The sequence below is a fragment of the Neopelma chrysocephalum genome, unplaced genomic scaffold (genome assembly GCF_003984885.1).
Source record: "Neopelma chrysocephalum unplaced genomic scaffold, ASM398488v2 Primary Assembly neopelma1_43, whole genome shotgun sequence".
NCBI lineage: Eukaryota > Metazoa > Chordata > Aves > Passeriformes > Pipridae > Neopelma > Neopelma chrysocephalum.
Window position 1 is genome coordinate 23368152 of NW_020897702.1, and position 20285 is coordinate 23388436.

At 45.4% G+C, this 20285-nt stretch overlaps 2 protein-coding genes across 4 annotated transcripts; one reads left to right on the forward strand and one right to left on the reverse strand.

The window, feature by feature from the left end:
* Positions 1–733: 733 nt before the first annotated feature.
* On the reverse strand, positions 734–9730 carry C3AR1 (complement C3a receptor 1). Of its 3 annotated transcripts, XM_027677656.1 has the most exons (4): positions 9621–9703; positions 8210–8327; positions 4054–4115; positions 734–2237 (listed from the first exon to the last, which is right to left on the reverse strand). In XM_027677656.1, the coding sequence occupies exon 4, from the start codon at positions 2228–2230 to the stop codon at positions 1121–1123; it is 1110 nt and encodes a 369-aa protein (XP_027533457.1). In that variant the 5' UTR covers positions 2231–2237; positions 4054–4115; positions 8210–8327; positions 9621–9703; the 3' UTR covers positions 734–1120. The 3 variants fall into 3 exon arrangements, with proteins under 3 accessions (XP_027533457.1, XP_027533455.1, XP_027533456.1); XM_027677654.1 differs by having other exon boundaries at positions 8210–9730; XM_027677655.1 differs by lacking the exon at positions 8210–8327 and having other exon boundaries at positions 4054–4246; positions 9621–9654.
* Positions 9731–9880: 150 nt separating this feature from the next.
* On the forward strand, positions 9881–16652 carry NECAP1 (NECAP endocytosis associated 1). The gene is made up of 8 exons (XM_027677658.1): positions 9881–10074; positions 11407–11507; positions 11655–11759; positions 12157–12238; positions 12616–12724; positions 12806–12992; positions 14155–14248; positions 14362–16652. The coding sequence occupies exons 1-8, from the start codon at positions 9977–9979 to the stop codon at positions 14408–14410; spliced, it is 825 nt and encodes a 274-aa protein (XP_027533459.1). The 5' UTR covers positions 9881–9976; the 3' UTR covers positions 14411–16652.
* The last annotated feature ends 3633 nt before the right edge of the window (positions 16653–20285 follow it).

Consider the following 20285-nt stretch of genomic DNA (forward strand, 5'->3'; position numbering starts at 1 on the left):
TCGTGCTCACCGGAAAGGCAGAGTGAAAACTTTACCAGTGTTTGGTGGCTGTCATACCATGTGTTGACCTTTCTCTTTTAAGGAAGGAGTAACACAAAGAGCAGATTTTTAAACTGCTTCCATAGAGTACCTAGTAAATGTATTACCATTTTTCAGGAGCAGGGAATGTTCAAGCTTGGGAACACCCCAAATAGCCTGACTGGATGAAATTTTTATCTTCCTCTGCCAGAAGGACACAAGAAGCACATCTCTCTTGTAAAGAGAGCCTGATGTGACTGAGCCCCAATGTGCTCGTTCCCCACCTTCTTGAGGTTATCACTTCTCGATTCCAGAGTTTTGCCAAATGGCTGATAGTCTAGCAGTCATCTGATCTGGATCATCCATGACTACAGCTATTGAAATTCTGCACATGTGCCATCTTGAAATGCAGGAGGTGCATTTGGATAATCTCAAACTACTTCCTAAAAGGAATATTTGGGACTCTGGTGGTGGAGAGAGTGTTGCGGAGGCAGCAAGCGTGCACGTGTTAATGAACATAGGTACTGCATGTGCATTGGACGAGTTACAGTGATGTATTTCCCAGTCAGTTCAATGCAGCTGCCTGGGGCAAGTGCTGCTCTAACACAGGGCTGTAAAGGAATGCAACATTACCCTCTAGGGGAATCTTCAGATACTCCCCCACACACCTCAGGCCCAAGAAGAGACAAAGGAGAGGAAAGATGTGATCACATTCTGAGGAGAGACATCAAAGTGAGTTTTATCTGCAGTTTATCAGAGACAGGAGATGTAGAACATAGACATATGGAAATAAAATAACATTCTCAATTCAGAGGTTCAACTACATGATCCCACCACATTCTGCAACCCTGCTTTCTTCTTTAAGGGTTAAAATATTCTCTCTTCTGCTTCACCAGAGTCTTCCCTCACTCTTGATACTTCCAACTTCCCATCTCTAGAGTAGGATGTAAAGGGGTTACTTGTCATGAACTGAACCATACAGTGTCCTGGATGTGGAGTTGCAGGCTAATGAAATGTGTTAGAGCAAAAACAGCTGTTAAACAGTGATTGATGTGCAGGGCCATAGCTTGGTCTTTCTGCAGTGGTGAGAGGAAGTCCTGCATTATACTGTGCTGCTAATATTCTTCTCTCCTGAAGTCTGGCTTCTGTGAAGGGTTGAACATGTGAGTTCATCACTAAAGGCACCTTCCAAGATTCCTTGCACTGATTGCCGTACCTTTGCCCTGAAGTCCCGTCCCACAAAAACATAGAGCAGGGGGTTGATGCAGCTGTTGGCATAGGCAAGTGCTGTAGAGAGGTGATCCCACAGGATCAGTGACTCCGTCAGTCCTGTTCTAAGATTAGGTACAAGGGAGAGAATCCCAACTACATGGTATGGAGCCCAGCAGATGAAGAACGCAGCTACCACGAGCACAATTGTTCTCAGCATCCTGTTGTGTGGTTTGCTAAACTGATTTGCGTGAGTTCTGAAAACAATAAGGACGTAGCAAACTGCCATTATGCCAAAGGGGAGCACAAAGCCAAAGACAGCTCTAGTGATGTTTATTACCACTAAGGCAAGGGGTACAGAATAATCACCTTCATAGGTATTTCCCAACAAGTCGTTACCATTGTAGGCTAGAGGTGAGTATTCTTCCCATGACTCATTTACAGACTCATTTATATAATCTAGCACCTGATCGTCTTCAAAACTGTACCCACACTCAGTTTTGCCATCGTAAGTGCTTGTCTTACGATAGTAGAAGACAGGACAGCAGAAAATGAAGGCCAGGATCCAAATGCCACTGCATATTAGCGATATAAATTTCACTGTTCGATGGTTTTGACACCAGACAGGTTTCATGACAAGGAGGCACCGGTCGATGCTGATGGCCACAAGTAGGAAGACACTAGCAAACATGGTGAAGATTATGACTGATGGAATGACTTTGCAGAGGAACCAACCATACGGCCAGTGTTCATGGAGGGCCAGGTGAACAATGAAAAATGGCAAGGACAAGCAGCACATGATGTCAGCCACAGCAAGGTTTAGGAACCACACAGTGTTCACAGACCTTTTCATTTTCAGACCAGCTACCCAGATTACCAATCCATTGCCTGGGATACCTGTGATGAAAACGATGATGAAGATAGCAATGGAGACAATTGATACCGATGCATAATATACAGCAGCCTGTTCCTCTGAACTGCTATTGCTCAGGAGCTGAGGCATTCTGCAGCTATAAAACAGAGAGCAAATGAGTAGCAATTCACATTCTCCTCCCCAAATTCTTCTTTTAATCTTTCATGAAGCATCCTGAGTCAGGTGACAGTACAGAGCTGTGAGGGTACAAAGGCATTGGTCTATCCAAGTTTGTGCTAAAGGCTTACTAATGTGACCATTGTACACCTTCATCATTCTTGTAGTGGCTAAGCTACCTAAGCCCCACTATTCAAACAGCTGTATGCATTTACATTCTCTTATCTCTGTCACCCCCTTTGATATCTGGTTCTTTTTAGTCTCCACAGTGGGGCTCTCTGTTCACATGGCCATGCTGTCCCCAGGTGTTTCCTATTGCCTTCCTGCTTTGATTACACTTCTCAGAAAGGGAAATGCGGGTTTTTAAGTCCTGTTCCCTTTAAAACAAGCGATTTCCTCAGGCATAACCAGTGAAATACATCTAGGCTAAGAAAGTGGTGCTTGTCTTTACAAAATAACCCTGCTCTGCTTTCTGGACATTATAAATAGAACACAGAAGACAGCAACTCTGTTGCTAAGGGGTATTTTAGGGAAGTCTCAGTAACCACTTCCTTCTCCCTTTCTTGTATTCTGACCTGTCTGCTGGTTCCTTGGAAAGCTAGTCTTGATGAGGAGAAAGGCAAGAAATGAATGGTTAAGGTTCTATGAAAGGCAAGAAATGAATGGCTTAAGAAGAACAGACAGAGATTTATTTGTAGAAATAAAAATGAAAATACAGAGTTATAGCAGTAAGGTTCTTGAGCCATTTTAGATATAAGAGGTGCCTTATTGCAAGACAATGAAGCTGAGCTACTACATACTTAAGTGACATGTTAAAACCATGAGAGTAGTAGAGGAACAATGTTAATTGCTCAATTATTCTTGGACTTAGATATTAGTAAATTTAGAAAGGAAAGGAAAACTAGCAAAGCCAAGATAGAACTGAGAAAAAGTGCCCAATCTTCATCCTTTAGGTACTAATAAATTTGTCTATAAAATGCCTGTTAACTAAATCCTTGCTGAATCAATGAAAGGAGTTGTGTTGCTGAAAGGTCCCTAAAATGGTACTAAAATGCAAGGAAGCTGCATAGTTAAGAGCTGAATACAGCCTGCAGAAGCAACTGAGAAGACGTGAATAACATAACTGACCCTCTTTTTACCTCTGTTATGCCAGTACTTAAATGACAGTCAGGGACTGTTTTGTGCAGGACTAAATATCAATATTATTAAAAAAAATTAATTCAAATCATCCATCTCTTTCTTGCATAACATATAGTCTAAATGTGAAGCGATGCATTAGTGTTAGAACTGCTTCACCAGGAAGAAAATTAGATTGTAATTTACCAGTTTTTGGTAATAACTGCTAAGAAGTTTTAGATGAGGGTGACCTGCAAGAAAAGCTATGAAAGAAGTCTCTGGAAGACTGAACTTAAAGCTGGAGTCTTAACTTGAAATTCTATCAAGTTTGTTCCATTTCCTGTGGTCTTGCTGATACATGCAGAAGTGACTTTTATAGGGACAACTGGAGAACAGTGCTGCAACAGCTGAATCTTGTTGCCTCCTCATATAGTTACAGAAAATGGTGTGAAGGGGATAGGGAATCAAGGAATGCTGTAAAGACAGTAATGCAAGTCCTACTCCAAAGTAAACGGAGAGATGAATCAATATGAAGATACTGCCCACTCTATGTTTTCAAGAGTGCTAAAAGGGCTGAAATGTTCAAAAATGGAAGAGGGAACTGGAGGAGAGAGAGAGGTTTTCAGGAGTGAATAACAATAAATTGCAAGTAGAAGAGGAAAGCAGCTTATGATACCTACCTGAGTGAAGTTATTTCAGTGTGTCAGGGAGCAAGTACCATCAGTCCTGTCCCTGGAGTTACTGAAAAAAGAAACTCACATGACATTTTAGGAACCACTTGTTGTTTCCTGTATGTGTGTGCCAAGTGTGTTCTTTCACCCTGATGGAAAGGCTTAGAATGACTCATATTTGAAGTTTTAGATATCATCTGCTCTTTAAATAAACAGTCAAACCAAAAGAAGTTATCCTGATACTGTCAAAATAAAATAGTGGCCTAAATAAAACATTAATAGAAAGCAAAGGAATAATGTGCACAGACCTATACTTTACTAGAGTTTCCATAAGACAACTGAATGACATCTTGCCTGTTGGCATAGTACTGACATTTGCTTGATAGAATTCATAATTCCAATCTCTGCCATGTTACTGTCAAATGTCTGACCTGTTGTCTTGTAGCCACTTCCATGTTTTATCAGATCAGCACATTCACCTAGTTAATCCCATTTTTCTAGGATTCTTGTCAATCCAGATCAGCTTCTGTCCCATCTTGAGACAGCTTAGAACATTGTATTCATCAAACCATGACTGGTCATGTCAAAGGGATTTTAATCTGACTTTTACATTTCAGGGTATTTAAACTCTATTTTTTAAGAAGGAACTTGACTGACAGAAAGTTAGAAGTGGTTAACTGAAATGCTGATTGCACAAAATGTGGCAAGACGATAAGAACAAAAGATCTCTAGGGCAAGGCATTTCAAATGTTTTAGCAAGGGGCTTCTCCCTTGCCCCTCACAATTTGGCAAATAAGACTGCTAGCAGAAATGACAAAGCCCAGACATTCAAAACTCAGCCTCTGTATTTTGGTTTTGGTCTGGAAAAGAAACCACAACAGAGCAAAGTTCTGCTCCTGAGTGTGTCTCTGTGAAACCCACAAATGCTGCCTCCAATACAAAACGCATGAAACCAGAAACAGGAAGACAGGGGAGGGCTGAGCTGTACCCCCAAGGATAGACAGGCAGTCTGCCAGAAAAATTTCTCTAGCTGCATCATATTCTCAGCTGCCATTCTTCCTGCAGGACCCCTCAGACCCAGACAGGCAGTGCTGACAAGAGGTTACTCTTATGGGCTCCTGTTGGCCAAGGGACACACAGCCTGGTCACCGCCATGGAACTTGCTAGCTCTAGTCAAACTCTACTTCACAAGAAGGTCCTTCTCCACCAGTTTTGATCCTCCAAGTTAAAACCTCTCTAAGCTTTGGTGTTAATCCCAAATTACCACATTGCATTTTCTTCTCTTCTGGCTCTCTCCATTCCCCTTATGATATACAGGCTGAGCTAGCTGAGAAAGGCTCTAATTCACAGAATCACAGATTAGTTGAAGTTGGAAGGCTGTCTGGAGACTGACTAGCCCAACCCTACTGCTCAAAGCAGGGTCAGCTAGACAAGACTGCCAAGGACTGTGTCCAATTATGTCTGGGTATCTCCACAGGAGATTCCACAAACTCTCCAGGGCAATCTGTTCCAGTGTTCAACCACCCTCACAGTAAAAAACTGATTTTTTTTTTTTGGTGTTCAGATAGAACTTCCTGTGTTTCAGTGTGTCTCCCTGGCCTCTTGTCCTGTCACCAAGCTCCACAGAGAAAAGTCTGTCTCTGTCTCCATTTAACACTCCCATCAGACAGATGAAAAAAATCCCCCTAAGCCTTCTCTCTTCTCCCCAGGTTGGATAGGGCATTGAGCAACCTGGTCTAGTGGGAGATGTCCCTGCTCATTGCAGGGGGGCTGAAACTAGGTGATCTTCAAAGTCCTTTCCAACCCAAACCATCCTATGATTCTCTTCTCCAGGCTGAGCAGTTCCATCTCTCTCAGCCTCTCCTTGCACAACAGGTGTACCAGTCCCTTAATTGCCTTAGGGGCTCTCCACAAGTTTTGCTCCAGTATGTCCATGTCTCTGTAGTAGTGAGAAGCCCAGAACTGGACCCAGCACTCTAGATGTGGCCTCACTAGTGATGAGTAGAGGGGAAGGATCACCTCACTTGACCTGCTGGCAACACTCCTGGCAGTTATTGGCATTCTTTTCTACAGGGGCATATTGGCAGCTTATGTTCAACTTTCTGTCCATCAGGACCACAATGTCATCCTTCTCTGAAAAGCTGCTTTCCAGGTGCTCATCCCCCAGCACGCATTAGTGCATGGGGTTGTTCCTCCCCTGGACTTTCCTCCTCTCCTTGAACTTCATGAGGTTCCTGTCTGCCCAGTTCTCCAGGATGTCCAGGTTCCTCTGAATGGTGGCACAGACATCTGGTGCTTCAGCCACTCACACCACTTCTGTTTAATCTGCAAACTTGTTGAGGGTGCACTTCATCATCCAGGTCATTAAGGAAGAGTTAAACAGTACTGGAACCAGTGTCAGCTGCAGCTGGACACCACAGATGGTGTACAGATGGATGAAGTTATTCTGATCACCACTCTCTGAGCTCAGCAGTTCAGCCACTACTCAGTCCATCTCACTGTCTGCTTGCCTAGCCCACATTCCATCAGCTTGTCTATGAGAATGTTCCTCCTGAAGTTAATCTTAGTTAACAGACTCAACCAGCCAGCACAAGTTGGCTAAAACCATAATGCAAGTTACCATGTATATTGCCATTTCAGGCTTATTACTACAAAACTGCACCAGTCCAGCAGTTACTAAACAGTTACACCCATATGCAATTTCAAAAACGTGATCAGTGCATTTAAAAAAGCCTCCCTCCTGCAAGAGTATGCAGATTATCTCTGAAACACTTCAGCAAGAATGGAGAATTTCACTTTTATTTCATATTTCTTCCACTTCTGCAGTTCTTGAAAGCTTTGCAGCCCCTTTCTGACCTACCATTTATTTCTCTGCAGGTGGCATGTCTAGCTGGCTATGATCTTCCACAGACCTTGAATGTGCCTTGTGTATATGGCAAACTGATGTTCCTAAAACATCTGTCCAAAGCTCTTCCAATAAATCTGAGCCGTAACTGGCACACCTGTATCTCTAGAAGGCACACTGCAGTGGTCTGGTGGCCAGGCCTTGCTAAGCACTTGCTTTCCACCTCACAACCGTGCATTTAGGGACTCCCCAGTAACATGAAGTACCCACGGGGTTGCCCTCGTACTCCCCATATTCCCCTCTTAAAAAAATTCACTGAATGACTCCAGGGCATTTCTTTACAGTGCTGAGTAAGCTCAGGTAAGCACAAGCTTTGGACACCAAGTAGGGAACAAAGCCTGGCAAAACTGGTACCAACATAAAACCTACATAATCAAAAAACAGCCCTTCACAATAACTGGATGAGTGTTTGGATCAGTTTTTTCACTGAAAGAAACATCATTTGAAATAGTATATGGTCTATTTTGTAAAAATGCTCATAATTTTTAAGTTATTTAAAGAGTAATTTTGTGAGACTGGTTTCCCCTGTACCTTCTGTGCAGAAAAGGAAAATTCCAAATGTTGGGTACAGTGAAGTAGATTCCTGGGCAATGCCTTATTTTTTCTTAAATAGGTAAAGCAAAAGCCCAAATGATTCTTCTGCATGGTTTATTATGAGGCTACCTACAGATTCGCAGGAGCAGTGCATTTTACCCTACTTGCACACCTCACATTGTGGAGTTCCATCCAAGATTTCTGCTATTCCTTGTTTTTTGTTCATTGAAGATTTCTGTGTGGGAAAAATATGGATCCTTCATTGCTTTCATAGTCTGATTTTAAATATGTTCTACTTCAAGATTTCAACCTCACTGCTGAATTCTTAAAAAAAAAAAAAGTAAAAAAAATTAAAACCTTTAGCTTTTATCAGCAGTGCTTTATAATTTCTTGGTCCAGAGATGCCTGTTTGAACCAGGTAAAAGAATGTTATGTTCTCTGCTGGTTAAGTCTCAATGGAAATGGATGCGAGGTGTATTCCTGGAGTCCTGGTGCTGCTTGTGAATTTTTTTCTCACATGCCTTACAACAGCTGGCCCTTTGCCACTCTCTCATCCTAGAAGGACCATAGGAGGACTGTAGCACACTGAATGACAGCACAGTAAAGAGGTAGGTGAAATTTAGTATTGCTAATTGTGAATCACTGAACTTGGAAAAGCAACTGTAACTATACACACAGAGGGAGGTACTCCAGATAAGTTATTAGAACTCAAAGAAAAAACTTAGCAGTCACTGCAGAAATGTTCTCTGAAAAATCATGTCAACACACAAGTCAGTCCAAAAGGTAAATGTAACAGGAAGCATTCATTGCTTCTTGAACAGTGAATGCTGTAGTAGTCCCCGATCTTAAAAAGAATTATAGAATCAAAAATAACAAAGAAAATTATGACTAGACAGCCATTGCTGGGAATGGTTTCTTTTGGTGGACAAGCTAAATAGATGAGAATGGTTCACCTAGGAAAAGAGACAGGTGACAGTATGAGAGACATGAATTCTTATTTGAAAACAAAAATGTACATTTTTTCATATTGCACAATTAGATTCATAAGTCCAGGGATGGTATGGGTAACTAAAAGTATAAATAAGTTTTAAAAAAATTAGATGAGTCCATAGAAGACTATAAAATATTGCCAAGAAATGCACTAAACCCCTGGCCCTCAAAGCCCTTACACCACAGGTTGCTAAGCTACTATACTAGGGAAGTGTAATTCTGTGCTGTTTTACAGGCTTTCTTTAAGTTCTTCTGCAAGGTTTATCTCTCATTGATGTCTTCACCTCAATTCTGCAGGCTGACAAGCAGTTTAACACTGGCACAGTGCAAGGAGGGAGGCTGAGCTGCCTCTTACACATGTATCTGCATTGTGTGTGGGTGCCATGTATTCCTACTGGCTCCTGTGCATGCTGATTCAGCACAGTTGCCGAGTTGTCTTTATTAGTTTCTCCTTTATCTTGGGAGTTCTGCCAAATGTCCTTGTGGCCCATAAATTCTGCATTATGTCCACTATCAGTGGCACATCCGTCTCCCCAAGCTTTGTTAACCTCCCCCTAGGTCTGAAGTTATGAAACATGTCGAGCTCTAAAAAGGTAATTCTACTCACAAGTAATTTGTCTTTCTAGCACCTGGACATCACTTAGAGCTTGCTTGTTAGCTGCTCTGGGTTTCATGGATTAAATCTCTGTTGTTGATTAGGCTTGGAAGTATACAAAGATCAAACATCAAAGAACATCCTTTCTTAAGAGAATTTTTACATATTCCATATTTTTGCGACAATTAGGCAGTACTCCGATGCACAACCCCCTCCTCATTTCCTGGAACTTCCTGGGCGAATTGTTAATTTTTCTGACCCTTGAGATGTCAGCATCACTGCTAGTCTTAACTAAATCGATAAATAAAATAGTATCTACACTCTTATTTTCGCCACATTTTTGGGGAAGCCACACTCCTGAAATTAGCCTTTGCGTAGCTGGCATTTTCATCACTTCCAGCAGCAAAACCTGTAGTGTTTTGTGCCACGTTTTCTCTTGGTTTGCCGTTTTACCAATAAACCACCCGATCACAGCACCGCAGAAAGTCCATGTTCACTTAAAGCCCCAAGTCTGACCCACGGCTGCAGGGGAGCAGCTCCCGCGGAACCCACACAAGCAGGTCGATGTCCGTGCGGCGCCACAGACAGCCCCACTCCTCCGGCCATCCCTGGGGACAGCGCCCCAAGCAAACATGGCCGCGCCAGCCCGGGCGCGGGAACTGCCAGGTTCCAAGATGGCGCCAGGCTCCGCTGCTGTGTCAGAGGCGGCTCCAAGATGGCGCCCTTCCGCCCCCGGGCCCCGATGCCAGGATCCAAGATGGCTCCCTCCGCTTCTCTGACGTACTCGCGTCCCGCCCTGCCGCGCCCGCGCCCCCAGGCAGTGTCTGCCCTCATCAAAGATGGCGGTGGGCAGCACAGCTGGTCATTAGGCTACTGCCGCTTGCTTCTCGCCGGGGTTCGTGGCCGAGATGGCGGCGGCCGAATTGGAGTACGAGTCTGTTCTCTGCGTGAAGCCCGATGTCAACGTCTACCGCATCCCGCCTCGCACTTCCAACCGCGGATACAGGTGAGGCAGCGAGCGGCGGCGCCCGAGATCGCCCCGGCGCGGCGCGGCCCGGCCCAGCCCCTAGCCGCAGGGCAGCCAGGGCCCCGAGCGAGGCCTTGGGGAGCCGTGTCCCGCGGCCGCGAGCAGGTCTGGCCCGTTCCCTGAGCCCCCTCCGGCCGCAGCTCGGGGGGACCCGCCGCCTCGGGTTGCCTCTTGGAGGTGGTCAGCGCCTGAAAGCAGACGCGTGCGCTCCGTGCTGTGGAGGAGCAGGAGCTGCTCTGTCAATCGGATGCAGGAGGTGAGGGCGCCTGAGCACCTTGCTGTTCCAAGCAGAGCGGACCGTCGCTCCGGGTTTGCTCGGTCAGCGGGGATATGACTGATGTGCTGTAACGGCGCGTTGGCTTTGGCCTGTTCGCTCTGGCAGCAGCGGGGAGGAAGGCGGGAGGAGTTCTGCGTGATTTTTAAGAGGCTGCAGGACCAACAGGTAGAAATGCCGTCTCTGATTAGCAGAAAGCAGTGGCGTGCGGTTTTATAAGCTGTGGCCGCAGGCCTGCTGGAGAAGGGGATTTGTGTACTCCCTGAACTTGACAGACTGTTGGTGCTGTGGATGTTGTACCAGGCCACGGATATTTGTTTACAGTTGTAAAATCCTGTAGGTTTTACAGCACCAAGTCTGCCAGAGTTCAAGTATTGTTTGGACAATGCTTTCAGGCACATGGTGTGATTCTTGGGGATGTCGTGTGCTGAGAGTTGAACTCTATGATCCTTGTGGGTCCCTTCCAACTCAGAATATTCTATGATTCACTCGGTGGGTTTTTTTCTCTCTTTCTTTTTTTTTTTTTTTCTTCACAAGACTCTGTGGTAAAGAGTTTGATGGGCTGGTCAGAACGTATGGTGTTTTATCTGGTGTAAGCCAGGTGCCTACAGGTTCAGAAGTACTTGATATTAGTTTGCAACAGTAGGGTAGAATAACGGTGTGGCTTTTCAGCATGCTAATAATTAATTTTTGGGGTCTTCCTGATGCTCACAAGTCACTTATTAGTCACTTGTGGATTTCCTGTTCAAGTGAGTTTCTGGGCTTTCGTCTCCCCTCTTCTGTAGGCTTATAAATGTAGAAGGTTGATATTCTTTGGACTGTGTCTATTTCCCTTTACCCAGAGAGGCCAGTCAAAGTCATGTATGTTGATTGGCAGTAACAGAGAGGAACTGAGACCCCATGTGTTGTTTGGGGAGGGAAGTGGAGTGAGGCAGTTTCAGGTGTTGAGGGTTTGGGAGCAGAGACTTCTGCTGAGATGGTTGGGCAGAAGTAGAAGGGTTGCTGTATGGTCAGTGATCAGCTGCTTGTCCTTTCAGGGCATCTGACTGGAAGCTGGACCATCCAGACTGGACAGGACGGCTTCGTGTCACCTCCAAAGGCAAAACTGCTTACATAAAACTGGAGGATAAGGTTTCAGGTAAGGCAAAGGCTGTGCCTTGGCAAGACTGCAACTGTGATTGCTGCTTGTGAGCCTGTGTTTCTCAGCCTGCTCAGAGCTGTGTGGCAGCCCTGGCCACATTTAGCAAGAGGTTGCTCTCCTTAACACCTGATTCTTTGTCTGCAGGAGAACTCTTTGCCCAGGCTCCCATAGATCAGTACCCTGGCATTGCAGTGGAGACTGTGGCAGATTCCAGCCGCTACTTTGTCATTCGAATTCAGGATGGGACTGGTGAGTTGAGGGACAATGTATGTGCCAAGTGCTAGGGTGGAGGAGACTTAGCCTGGTGGAGCTAGGTGTTTGCCAGGTGGATTGGAACTGTTTTGGGAGTGCTGGCAAGGCTGGGGAGTGTACCGGGAGGGGTCAGAAGCTGAGATAAACAGAGGAGGTTCTCTACATTGTACAGAGCCCAGGGGCTGGGAAGGAACGTTTGATTTCTGAGCGTGCCCCATGGGAAGAAGGGTGTATCCTGAAGCCTAGGAACAGTGAGCAGCTGGTGTCCAGCTGCAGCTGTGTTGGAGGGAGGTAGCACAGAGTGATTTAGGAGAAGCAGAAGGATTTTGGAGCAAATGAACACAAGGGCCCATTTGCAGGGCACCTCCAATGACTCCTCCTATCTCCTTGCTAGGACGAAGTGCTTTTATAGGCATTGGCTTCACGGATCGTGGTGATGCCTTTGACTTCAACGTCTCTTTGCAGGATCACTTCAAGTGAGTTGTGCTTTTCTGAAATGCTGGTTTTCCTCTGGCCTGTAGAACGTGGCGGGTGGTGGTGCATGGTCATTCAGTGCGGGCTTCCCTGGGATGGTCCTGAAGCCCTGCTCTAGCAAGGGACACTTGAGCGTGCTGCCAGCAGGGTCAGATCTGTAAGTCTTAAACTTAGGTCCTGTGATGCTCCAGGTGCAGTGTTACACAGTTTTTTGGGTTTGTGGTGGTCACAACTTTTTGCTGTACTACAGTGGGAGTAGGGAGGTAGCAGGTTTGACAAGGCAAGGTAGTTTAGTGGGATGGGGAGAGAAACCACACATTTTTCTGAAACCCTGCTTCCTTTTGCCACAGGGTTTCATGTCTTCCTCTCTTCTTTTTAGGTGGGTGAAGCAGGAGACCGAGATCTCCAAGGAGTCCCAGGAAGCTGACACACGTCCCAAATTAGATTTAGGATTTAAGGAAGGGCAGACTATCAAACTAAACATTGGGGTAAGCAGACCAGTTTACTCTGTTGCTTTCTCTGGATGTGCCAGTGGAAACTCTTCTTACATGTTCCTTCTTTTTATACAGAACATGACGACAAAGAAAGGAGGAGCAGCCAAGCCCCGTGCATCTGGATCAGGTGGCCTAAGCCTGCTGCCACCCCCACCAGGAGGCAAAATTGCAGTCCCTCCTATTCCTCCCCCTTCTTCCACAGCCATTGCCAACCATGTCACACCACCACCTGTGCAGAAATCCAGTAATGCGAGCAGTGCAGGTAAACATTAGCACAGAGCAAATGATCAAGCACTGGTAGGTGCTTAGAGAGAGCTGAGATCTGCTGCAGCAAACCCATGTTCAGCCTCGTGCCAGCAGTGCCCTGTGAGACATGGTGTGTCCCTGCTCTCTTTGGCAGTTCTGGTGCCCCAGTGCAAGAAAGACTTGGGCCGGTTAACCCAGGTCCTGAGGAAGGCCGTGGAAATGGTCAGAAGGCTGGAACACCTCTCCTGTGAAGAAAGGCTGAGAGGGTTGGAGTTGTTCAGCCTGGAGAGGACAAGGCTCTGGGGAGGCTTCATTGTGGCCTTTCAATATATAAAGGAATCTTGTGAGAAAGATGGAGACTTTTTACCAGGGCCTGTAGTGACAGGACAAGGGGTAAAAGCTTAAACTGAAGGAGGGTAGATTTAGATTGGATATCAGGAATAAATTCTTTACAGTGAGGGTGGTGAGACCCTGTAACAGGTTGCCCAGAAAAGCTGTGTGTATCCCTTCATTGGAAGATTTCAAAAGCCAGATCGGGGAGGGCTTTGAGCAACCTGATTTAGTGAAAGGTGTCCCTGGCTCATGGCATGGCGGTTGGACTGGATGAGCTTTGAAGGTCCCTTCCAACCTAAACCATCCTGTGATTCTATAACAGAGAGGTCGCTGCAGTCTTCTGGAGGCTGTACTAAAAATGTGACCACGCAGAGGTGTCTGGAGAGCTGATGATACCCTCGTGAAGGCAGAGACTTCAGCAGTGCTGTACACAGGTTTGAGTGAGAAGAAACCACAAGCTTCTGAATAGGGCTTGTGTGGTTCCAGAGCATGGTTTTTAGTGTTAAGGTGATGCCTGTTTGGCAACTGTTATGATTGCTGAGCCTTATGTCTACTGGGAGAGGTAATAAGTCACAAATCTGCCAGTTAGTGTGCTAAGTGGAGACCGAAAAGTTCAATGTACCCTTGCAGTGTGAGCTGGAGGCTCTGTGCACGTTCAGTAAAAGGTGATGCTGTTACAACAAACCCCTTGAAAAGTAACTTCCTTCTTCTGGAGGGACAGCTGGAGTCCTTTAAGATTTTCTGCTCCTGCATCCAGGACTTTGTTAAAGATGGCAGTTAAAATGCCTGTGGGGTTTTCTTCTTGATTAGCTTGATATTTCTTTTTTCCTTTTCTGCTCCCATAGATATTCTCTTAGACTTAGATGCTCCTGCATCTGCATCCAAGGCACCAGTACCAGCTACCACAGACCTCTGGGGAGACTTCAGCACTGCATCCAGGTAAACTGATGAAGGGAACACAAGAAGGGTAGTGTCCTAATGGGCACTGGAAGAACCATAAGTTAAGAAGTCTTATTAGATCTGCCCATTTGACTCTCCTTTCTTTATTGCAGCGCTGTTCCCAATCAGGCTCCTCAGCAGTCCAACTGGGTCCAGTTCTGAATGATCAAAGCAGTGGAATGGGGCAAACTGATGACCAAGAGGCACTAGAGGCACCAAATGGGATCAGAGGGGCGCAAACCTCTCTAGTCTTCAATCAAAAACAAATTTGGACAATCTTTCATTTTTAAACCAGATCTTCACTTCAGTAAAAACTTACTATTTTTGATCCCACCGAACCAAAAGAGAACATACTGACTCCTCCCAAGATGGGCAAGGAGGAGAGAGGTAGCCTTATCTCTTCCACCTACTTGGCCATTAAATGGTACATCCTAGCTCTTTTTCCCTGTCTTTCCATACAGGGAAAGGAAGAATCCTAAAGAAGGTGGGTGCAGGAGTAGGCTGATAGGTGCCCCCGAGTTCCTTGTCCTCTTAAATTTTCTCTGATTAGGCTGTTGCTTTTTGTGGCTGTTTTCAATAGTGACTCCAGTCTCTGCAGCTTGCAGTGCTGAGGACACCTTCATTTGGCTGCAGCTGGTAAATGGAACATGTAAGGAGATAGTTCTTGTCTCAACACAAAACCCTGTTGGATTAATTACATCTGTGGTGAGGAGTGAACCTCCCCCTGCACACACTACTCTTCCTGTCTTTGGTGCAGTTCTTGGTAGTGCTTGATCTTCTCGTGCTCTTGTGGGAGGAGTCACCCAAGTCCTTGCCACTGTGCTGTAGCTCCTGGTGGGCACCATCTCTAGGCTCCTTATTTGGCTTGCAGGTTCACTGGAGCAACTTAGCTCATTTTAACTCCTTTCTCCCCGTGCAAAGGCCTCACTGTCACTGAGCTGTTTTAACTGGAAATAGCTTTAAAAAAAAAAAAGGCCGGTTGTTATAATTTGGTAGTTACTTGCACTAGATGACAACCAGATAATTCCCACCATTTAGCATTTCATGTTCCTGCGTCACTATCCTGAGCCCTGGCCTTGTATGTGACTTGGCACTGTGTTACAAGTATTGCATATCATGCCACAGTAGGAATTATGGTGGGACAGTGGATTATTTTCTGTTGAAGGACAGTCTTCTTCCTCTTTTCAGCTCATACTTGCCATTTAGATAAGAAATGTATAGTAGGCCCAATCTTGAGGACTGGCAGCAAAATTCTCCCACCTGTATTCCTTCTTATAGCTTTTCTTCTGGGGCTAACTTTGTAGAGATGTGAGCTGGTTATTGGAACTTGGATTTTTTTCTTAAATTTTTAATATGCCCCAAGCCCCCTCTATTTTCTGTGTGGTTTAGGGGGTTAGAAAGAAGATAGAGGGCCCTTACTCTCTGCTTTTCTCTTTGGGAGAGCTCCCTGAGGCCCCTTGGTGTGGATGCTATTTCATCTTCAGTGTATGAATGTGATCTGGGGTGTAAGTCTGTGATTACTCTGGGCAAAGCTCGCAGGGCAGGCTGGAAACCTCACAATGCTGGCTACCCTTCATGCTGGCTCATAAGCCAAAACACTAGCTGGGAAGGTGATCTCAGTGACTCTTGGACAGCTGTACCCAGTTACTGGAACACTAGGGTTTTGGTGCTTCATTGGAAGGCTTCTTCCTGTTTTGAACACTCAACACAGCAACACTTTTGTGTCTCTAGCACACCTCTGCAAGTAAACTTTTGCCTTTGGGCAAAAATTTTCTGATGAGGCTTTTAAAAGAGTAGTTAGATGTATGCACCTTGTACTGGCCGAAAGGTCTCGTGTCATTTTTGTCTTCTTATTACACTGAGGGCATTTTGGAGACAAAGTTTCACTTAGACCATCCCTCTGGGAAGCAACATTATTGAAATAGCTCTAAAGCTGCTGCAGTTCCACTTGTGGAAGTGGGGACCAGACTGCTGTTGGATGTATTTTAAGTAGTCATTTAATCCTGATTCTCTTGCTCTCTTGGTGTTTCCCCTTGCCTTCATAGTCACTCCTGCAGTCTCACTGCACTTCAACTTCCTGCCTCCTGAACTTGTGGATGGCTATAGTCTGCCAGTGAAGTCATGGACTCTGCTGGTTGGCTTTTTGTTTTTGTCGTCTTTTGTTTGCTCAAATCCTAGTGAGGTCCTGTCATTTCAACTATGTATCAATTCCCCAACCAAGGAAGTTCATGGCACCAATTAACAACTAACTAGGAGCCTCTTCTGTATTGTCTTAGTTAGTATTCTGGAGATAATATATTATGTATTGAAAAGCTGAAGAAGCAAAAATTAAAGATATATGTATATAAAGCATAAGATGTACTGGTGCAAATGGTAATTAAACAAGTAATATTGGGGAAAAGAGTGTCATGAATCTTCTGAGTTGTCAAATTGTTGTTGCTTTGGAAGCCTCTAGATTGAAAGTCTTCATGTCTCCAGCAAGATCCTTGTAGCCTACTTATGCTTCTGAATATGTGTTATGGCCTGCAGACTGGACAAGAGCAACCTCAGGAGTGAATGGGTTCAGGCTCTGTCTGGACAAAGAGGGAGGAGTGTGGAAGAAGGACACAGAAATGACATGGCTGTTCCAACTGGGGTAAAACACCACACGACACCAAACACAAATCAACAACATAGAAACAGGCCTGACTGTAGGTGCATGTGATGCTTGATAAGAGTGTGGATAAAACTACAAGTGAGAAAACTTGGTTGCCCTGACATTTAGCATTTCAGACATTAGAGGCTTCTACAGCCTGCAGATACTTTCAGAAATGATTCTTGCCATGCTGGTAGATGGGAAGCAGTCTCTGCTGACTGCAGAGGTGGGCAAGGTGAGCTTTGTCAGGAGCAGCAAGGGCAGGCTGCTTGGAAAGAGAGAGCAAACTGGAAGCTGAGTCACACCAGGGCAGGCAAGGGCAGTGGCCTCACCAACAAAGGAGCAGTCCTGCAGTACTTGAACACAAAGATCAGAGCCCGTCAGGGTGAGGATTTAGATCAGCAGGGTATGTGACCAGATGTGGGCATGGCTGCTCTAGCTCAGGGAGGGATCAAGCATGAGACCCTTAGCTGTGATAAGCCTGCAGGCCAACTTTGCTAAGGTTTCTCAAAGCCAGACACCTCTACTACTTAAGCTGGACCTGAGTCCAGGCAGCCAATCTGCCAGAAGGTGGAGAATATGCTCAGGGACCTGACGTTCTTCTATCAAGCCTGCTTACAGCTGTTATCTTGCACAGCCATGCTTGCTCAGTGTTCCTCTGCCAGACAGCAAAGCTGTGCATATGGCTGTGTTGAAAGTACAACAGAAGTCTTGTGGCCTGGGTAAAGATGAGAAGTCTTAACATTTAAAGTTGGTTGTTTGAATTGTCAAATATTCTAGCATCTGTGGTGGCTGAAAAAAAATCTACATTTTTTTCAGATCTAGGAGCAGAGCTGTGACCCTGTTTTGGTGGAATGTTGTATGCATCCTGGCAGGTGGAAGGTGAAGCATCATGCCCACAAGCTATGGTGAAGTTTCTCTGACTTTTCAGTAGGTACTTGCAGCAAAAAGGATTAAAAAGCTTAAAAGGGTATTTCTCCAGAGCAGGAGGATTTTCAGATGAGGTGCACCTAAGGGAAGTGCAGGGATATATTCCTGTTTATGGATAAAGAAGAATAGAGGATTGGGGAACAGTTCACGGGGGAGAGTTTAGTCCCCTCTGGAAATCTTCCCAGTCCCCGTATCTTTCCTCCCAGGTAAGTTACTGGTGAAATTACTTGGCCTGGCCTGTGGCTGGACCAGCTGAATTCTTCCATCTCTTTCTGCACTTCCCATTACCAGTGGTTTCTTCTAATGTAGCAGAAACCAATAAGCAGGCTGCTTGAGAACTACAGTTTCTGATATTGTAGACAATAGTCTTCTCTAGGTAAAGGATTAAGGTCAGGCCCTAAATGTGTATCAGCAGATCAAACTGAGCAATATCCTCTGAACATTTATGTTTCACATAGTAGATCAGCTGATTTCCATAGGCTTTTGGGAAGACCTGCCATCAGTCTGAGAGGGACTAGTCAAAGGGGCAGAAAAGTTTGTGCCAATTGAGAGGCAGACTGTAGCAAATACAGTCAGGAAAGAAATGTCGAAGGGAAGATCCCAGTTTCATGTGGTTTTTGGTTGTTTCTTTTGTGAAAGTTGTAGTTGAGGTGGGATGTGAGTGTTTCCCACCTCCTTCTCCCATTAATTATGTTCTACATTCTATGACTTATGTCTCAGTCATGCAGCAACTGTTCCTACCACAGCCATGTGAATTTCAGACTCTAGACTTCACAAAGCCTTGATGCTGTGTGTGGACTTCTGAAGAAATGGAGAGGAAGACTTGTCCTTCCAAATAAAAACCAAACAGGAAACCAAAAACCCCAAAGTCTTCCCGAGCATTGGTAATGAGGAAACAGGATCTGAATCTGAACTCAACCTGTTAAATCAGCATAAATCTACAAAGTTCTAAGAGGGAGAACAGCTGGGCGGGTAATGCATAGAAGCAGAGTCCTGGGGCCTAAGTAGTTAACACACATAATGCCTCAAGGTCTAGGCAATCTGTTGAGTGCTCATTGCATTATGTGAACAATAGACTCTCACTCTAGAGACCGTTATTGGTTGGTCTCTTTCTTCCAAGTTAATATCTCTGTCCATGCTCACAGAAAAAGGAAAAGCACATTGCAGGACGCAGTGCCCTTCTAGTTTGGTAGCTTAATTTTGCCCCATCCAGAGTTTGGACTCTGACAGACATTCCTTGAAGCTGAGCATGGGAAAATCCATCAGTCAGCAACAGCTGGTCGTTATAGTGGCTCCTGAGCAGAGCCACGTTTTCCAGCTGTCACTTTTGGGATCTTATTGCATCACTTGTGTTTGGGGCAGGCCAGCCAGGTAACTTGCAATAGCCTGCTTTCCCTTTTCTTTCCTAGGCATTGTAGAACAGCAACTCCTGAGTGCTGGGACAGAAGCATCTGGCTTGCTTAGTAGACTGGCTTTTTAGTCCTTGAAGCAGTCTGAAGAGACATTCCGTAAAAGAGGAAGCCGCCTGTAACTTGCAGCCTTTGTGCTGAGCCTTGTGTTTTAGGGATGTACGGTGCTCCCTTGCCCTCCTAGCCTGGTCTGCAGGCTTCATCCGCGATCGAGCATTGGAAGTTCAGTCTCACCTGTGACAGTGTGCTGCCATCTGCTGCTGAAACCCTTTGTTGCGGGCTTTCCTGCAATTCCTAGGCTCAGCCACCATCTTCAGAGGCTGGCTGGGCCCCCAGGAATCGGGGGAGTGGCAGGTGGGATGCAGGCAGACATCACCTGAGACCTGGCTAGCACTGGTGAGGTGCTCTCTGAAAAGAAACTGCAGCTGGCGATTTATACTTTGATAATTTGACAGTAATGGAACTGGTGCTTTCAAATGTACCCATGTTCTGCAATCCTAATGCCCTCTGTGTTTCCTTGCTGCACAGAGAGCCTTGTGTGGGGCTTGGAATCAAGCTGTGCCAGGGCAGGCACATATCTCCTCTTGTGGTCCAGTGTATTTACAGGTATGTATTTCTGTTGTCTTTGAAGTTTGGCCCAAAGGAGCAGCACCTCTCCTAGTCTTTTTTAAAGTGATGTCTAAACATTTGTAAGTGCATGTTTACAGTGTTAAGCAAACTGTTCAAAGATGTGTGGAGATGCTATGTCAGTAATGCTATGCAAACCAGCACTTTGGTTAGCTAGCAGGGACAAGGAACTGTAGTCCAGTGAGCAGCAGTGCCAAGTGGTTACAAGTAGGAGAGCATTTTTGGGTAATATGTGCTGAGGGGCTATAGATATGGCAGCATAGGCTGTATGTCTGGCCCAGAGTTAGGGGCTGCTGCTGAAGTCAATACCATGGGTATGTGCTGTGCTTGGAAATGACCATTGCATATTTTTTGGTAACAAAAAAAGCCCTTAAACAATACATTCCATACAGAGGCAGGGTTACTGTGAGCAGATAACCTGCCCTGTGTAGCCTGG

What these genes read in the sequence shown, in the direction of transcription:
- C3AR1 (XM_027677654.1), bottom strand. Translation starts at nt 2,230, where the DNA reads ATGCCTCAGCTCCTGAGCAATAGCAGTTCAGAGGAACAGGCTGCTGTA.
- NECAP1 (XM_027677658.1), top strand. Translation starts at nt 9,977, where the DNA reads ATGGCGGCGGCCGAATTGGAGTACGAGTCTGTTCTCTGCGTGAAGCCC. An exon ending in CAGTAATGCGAGCAGTGCAG is followed by an intron (nt 12,993 to 14,154) that starts GTAAACATTAGC and finishes CTGCTCCCATAG; the next exon opens with ATATTCTCTTAGACTTAGAT. An exon ending in GACTTCAGCACTGCATCCAG is followed by an intron (nt 14,249 to 14,361) that starts GTAAACTGATGA and finishes TCTTTATTGCAG; the next exon opens with CGCTGTTCCCAATCAGGCTC.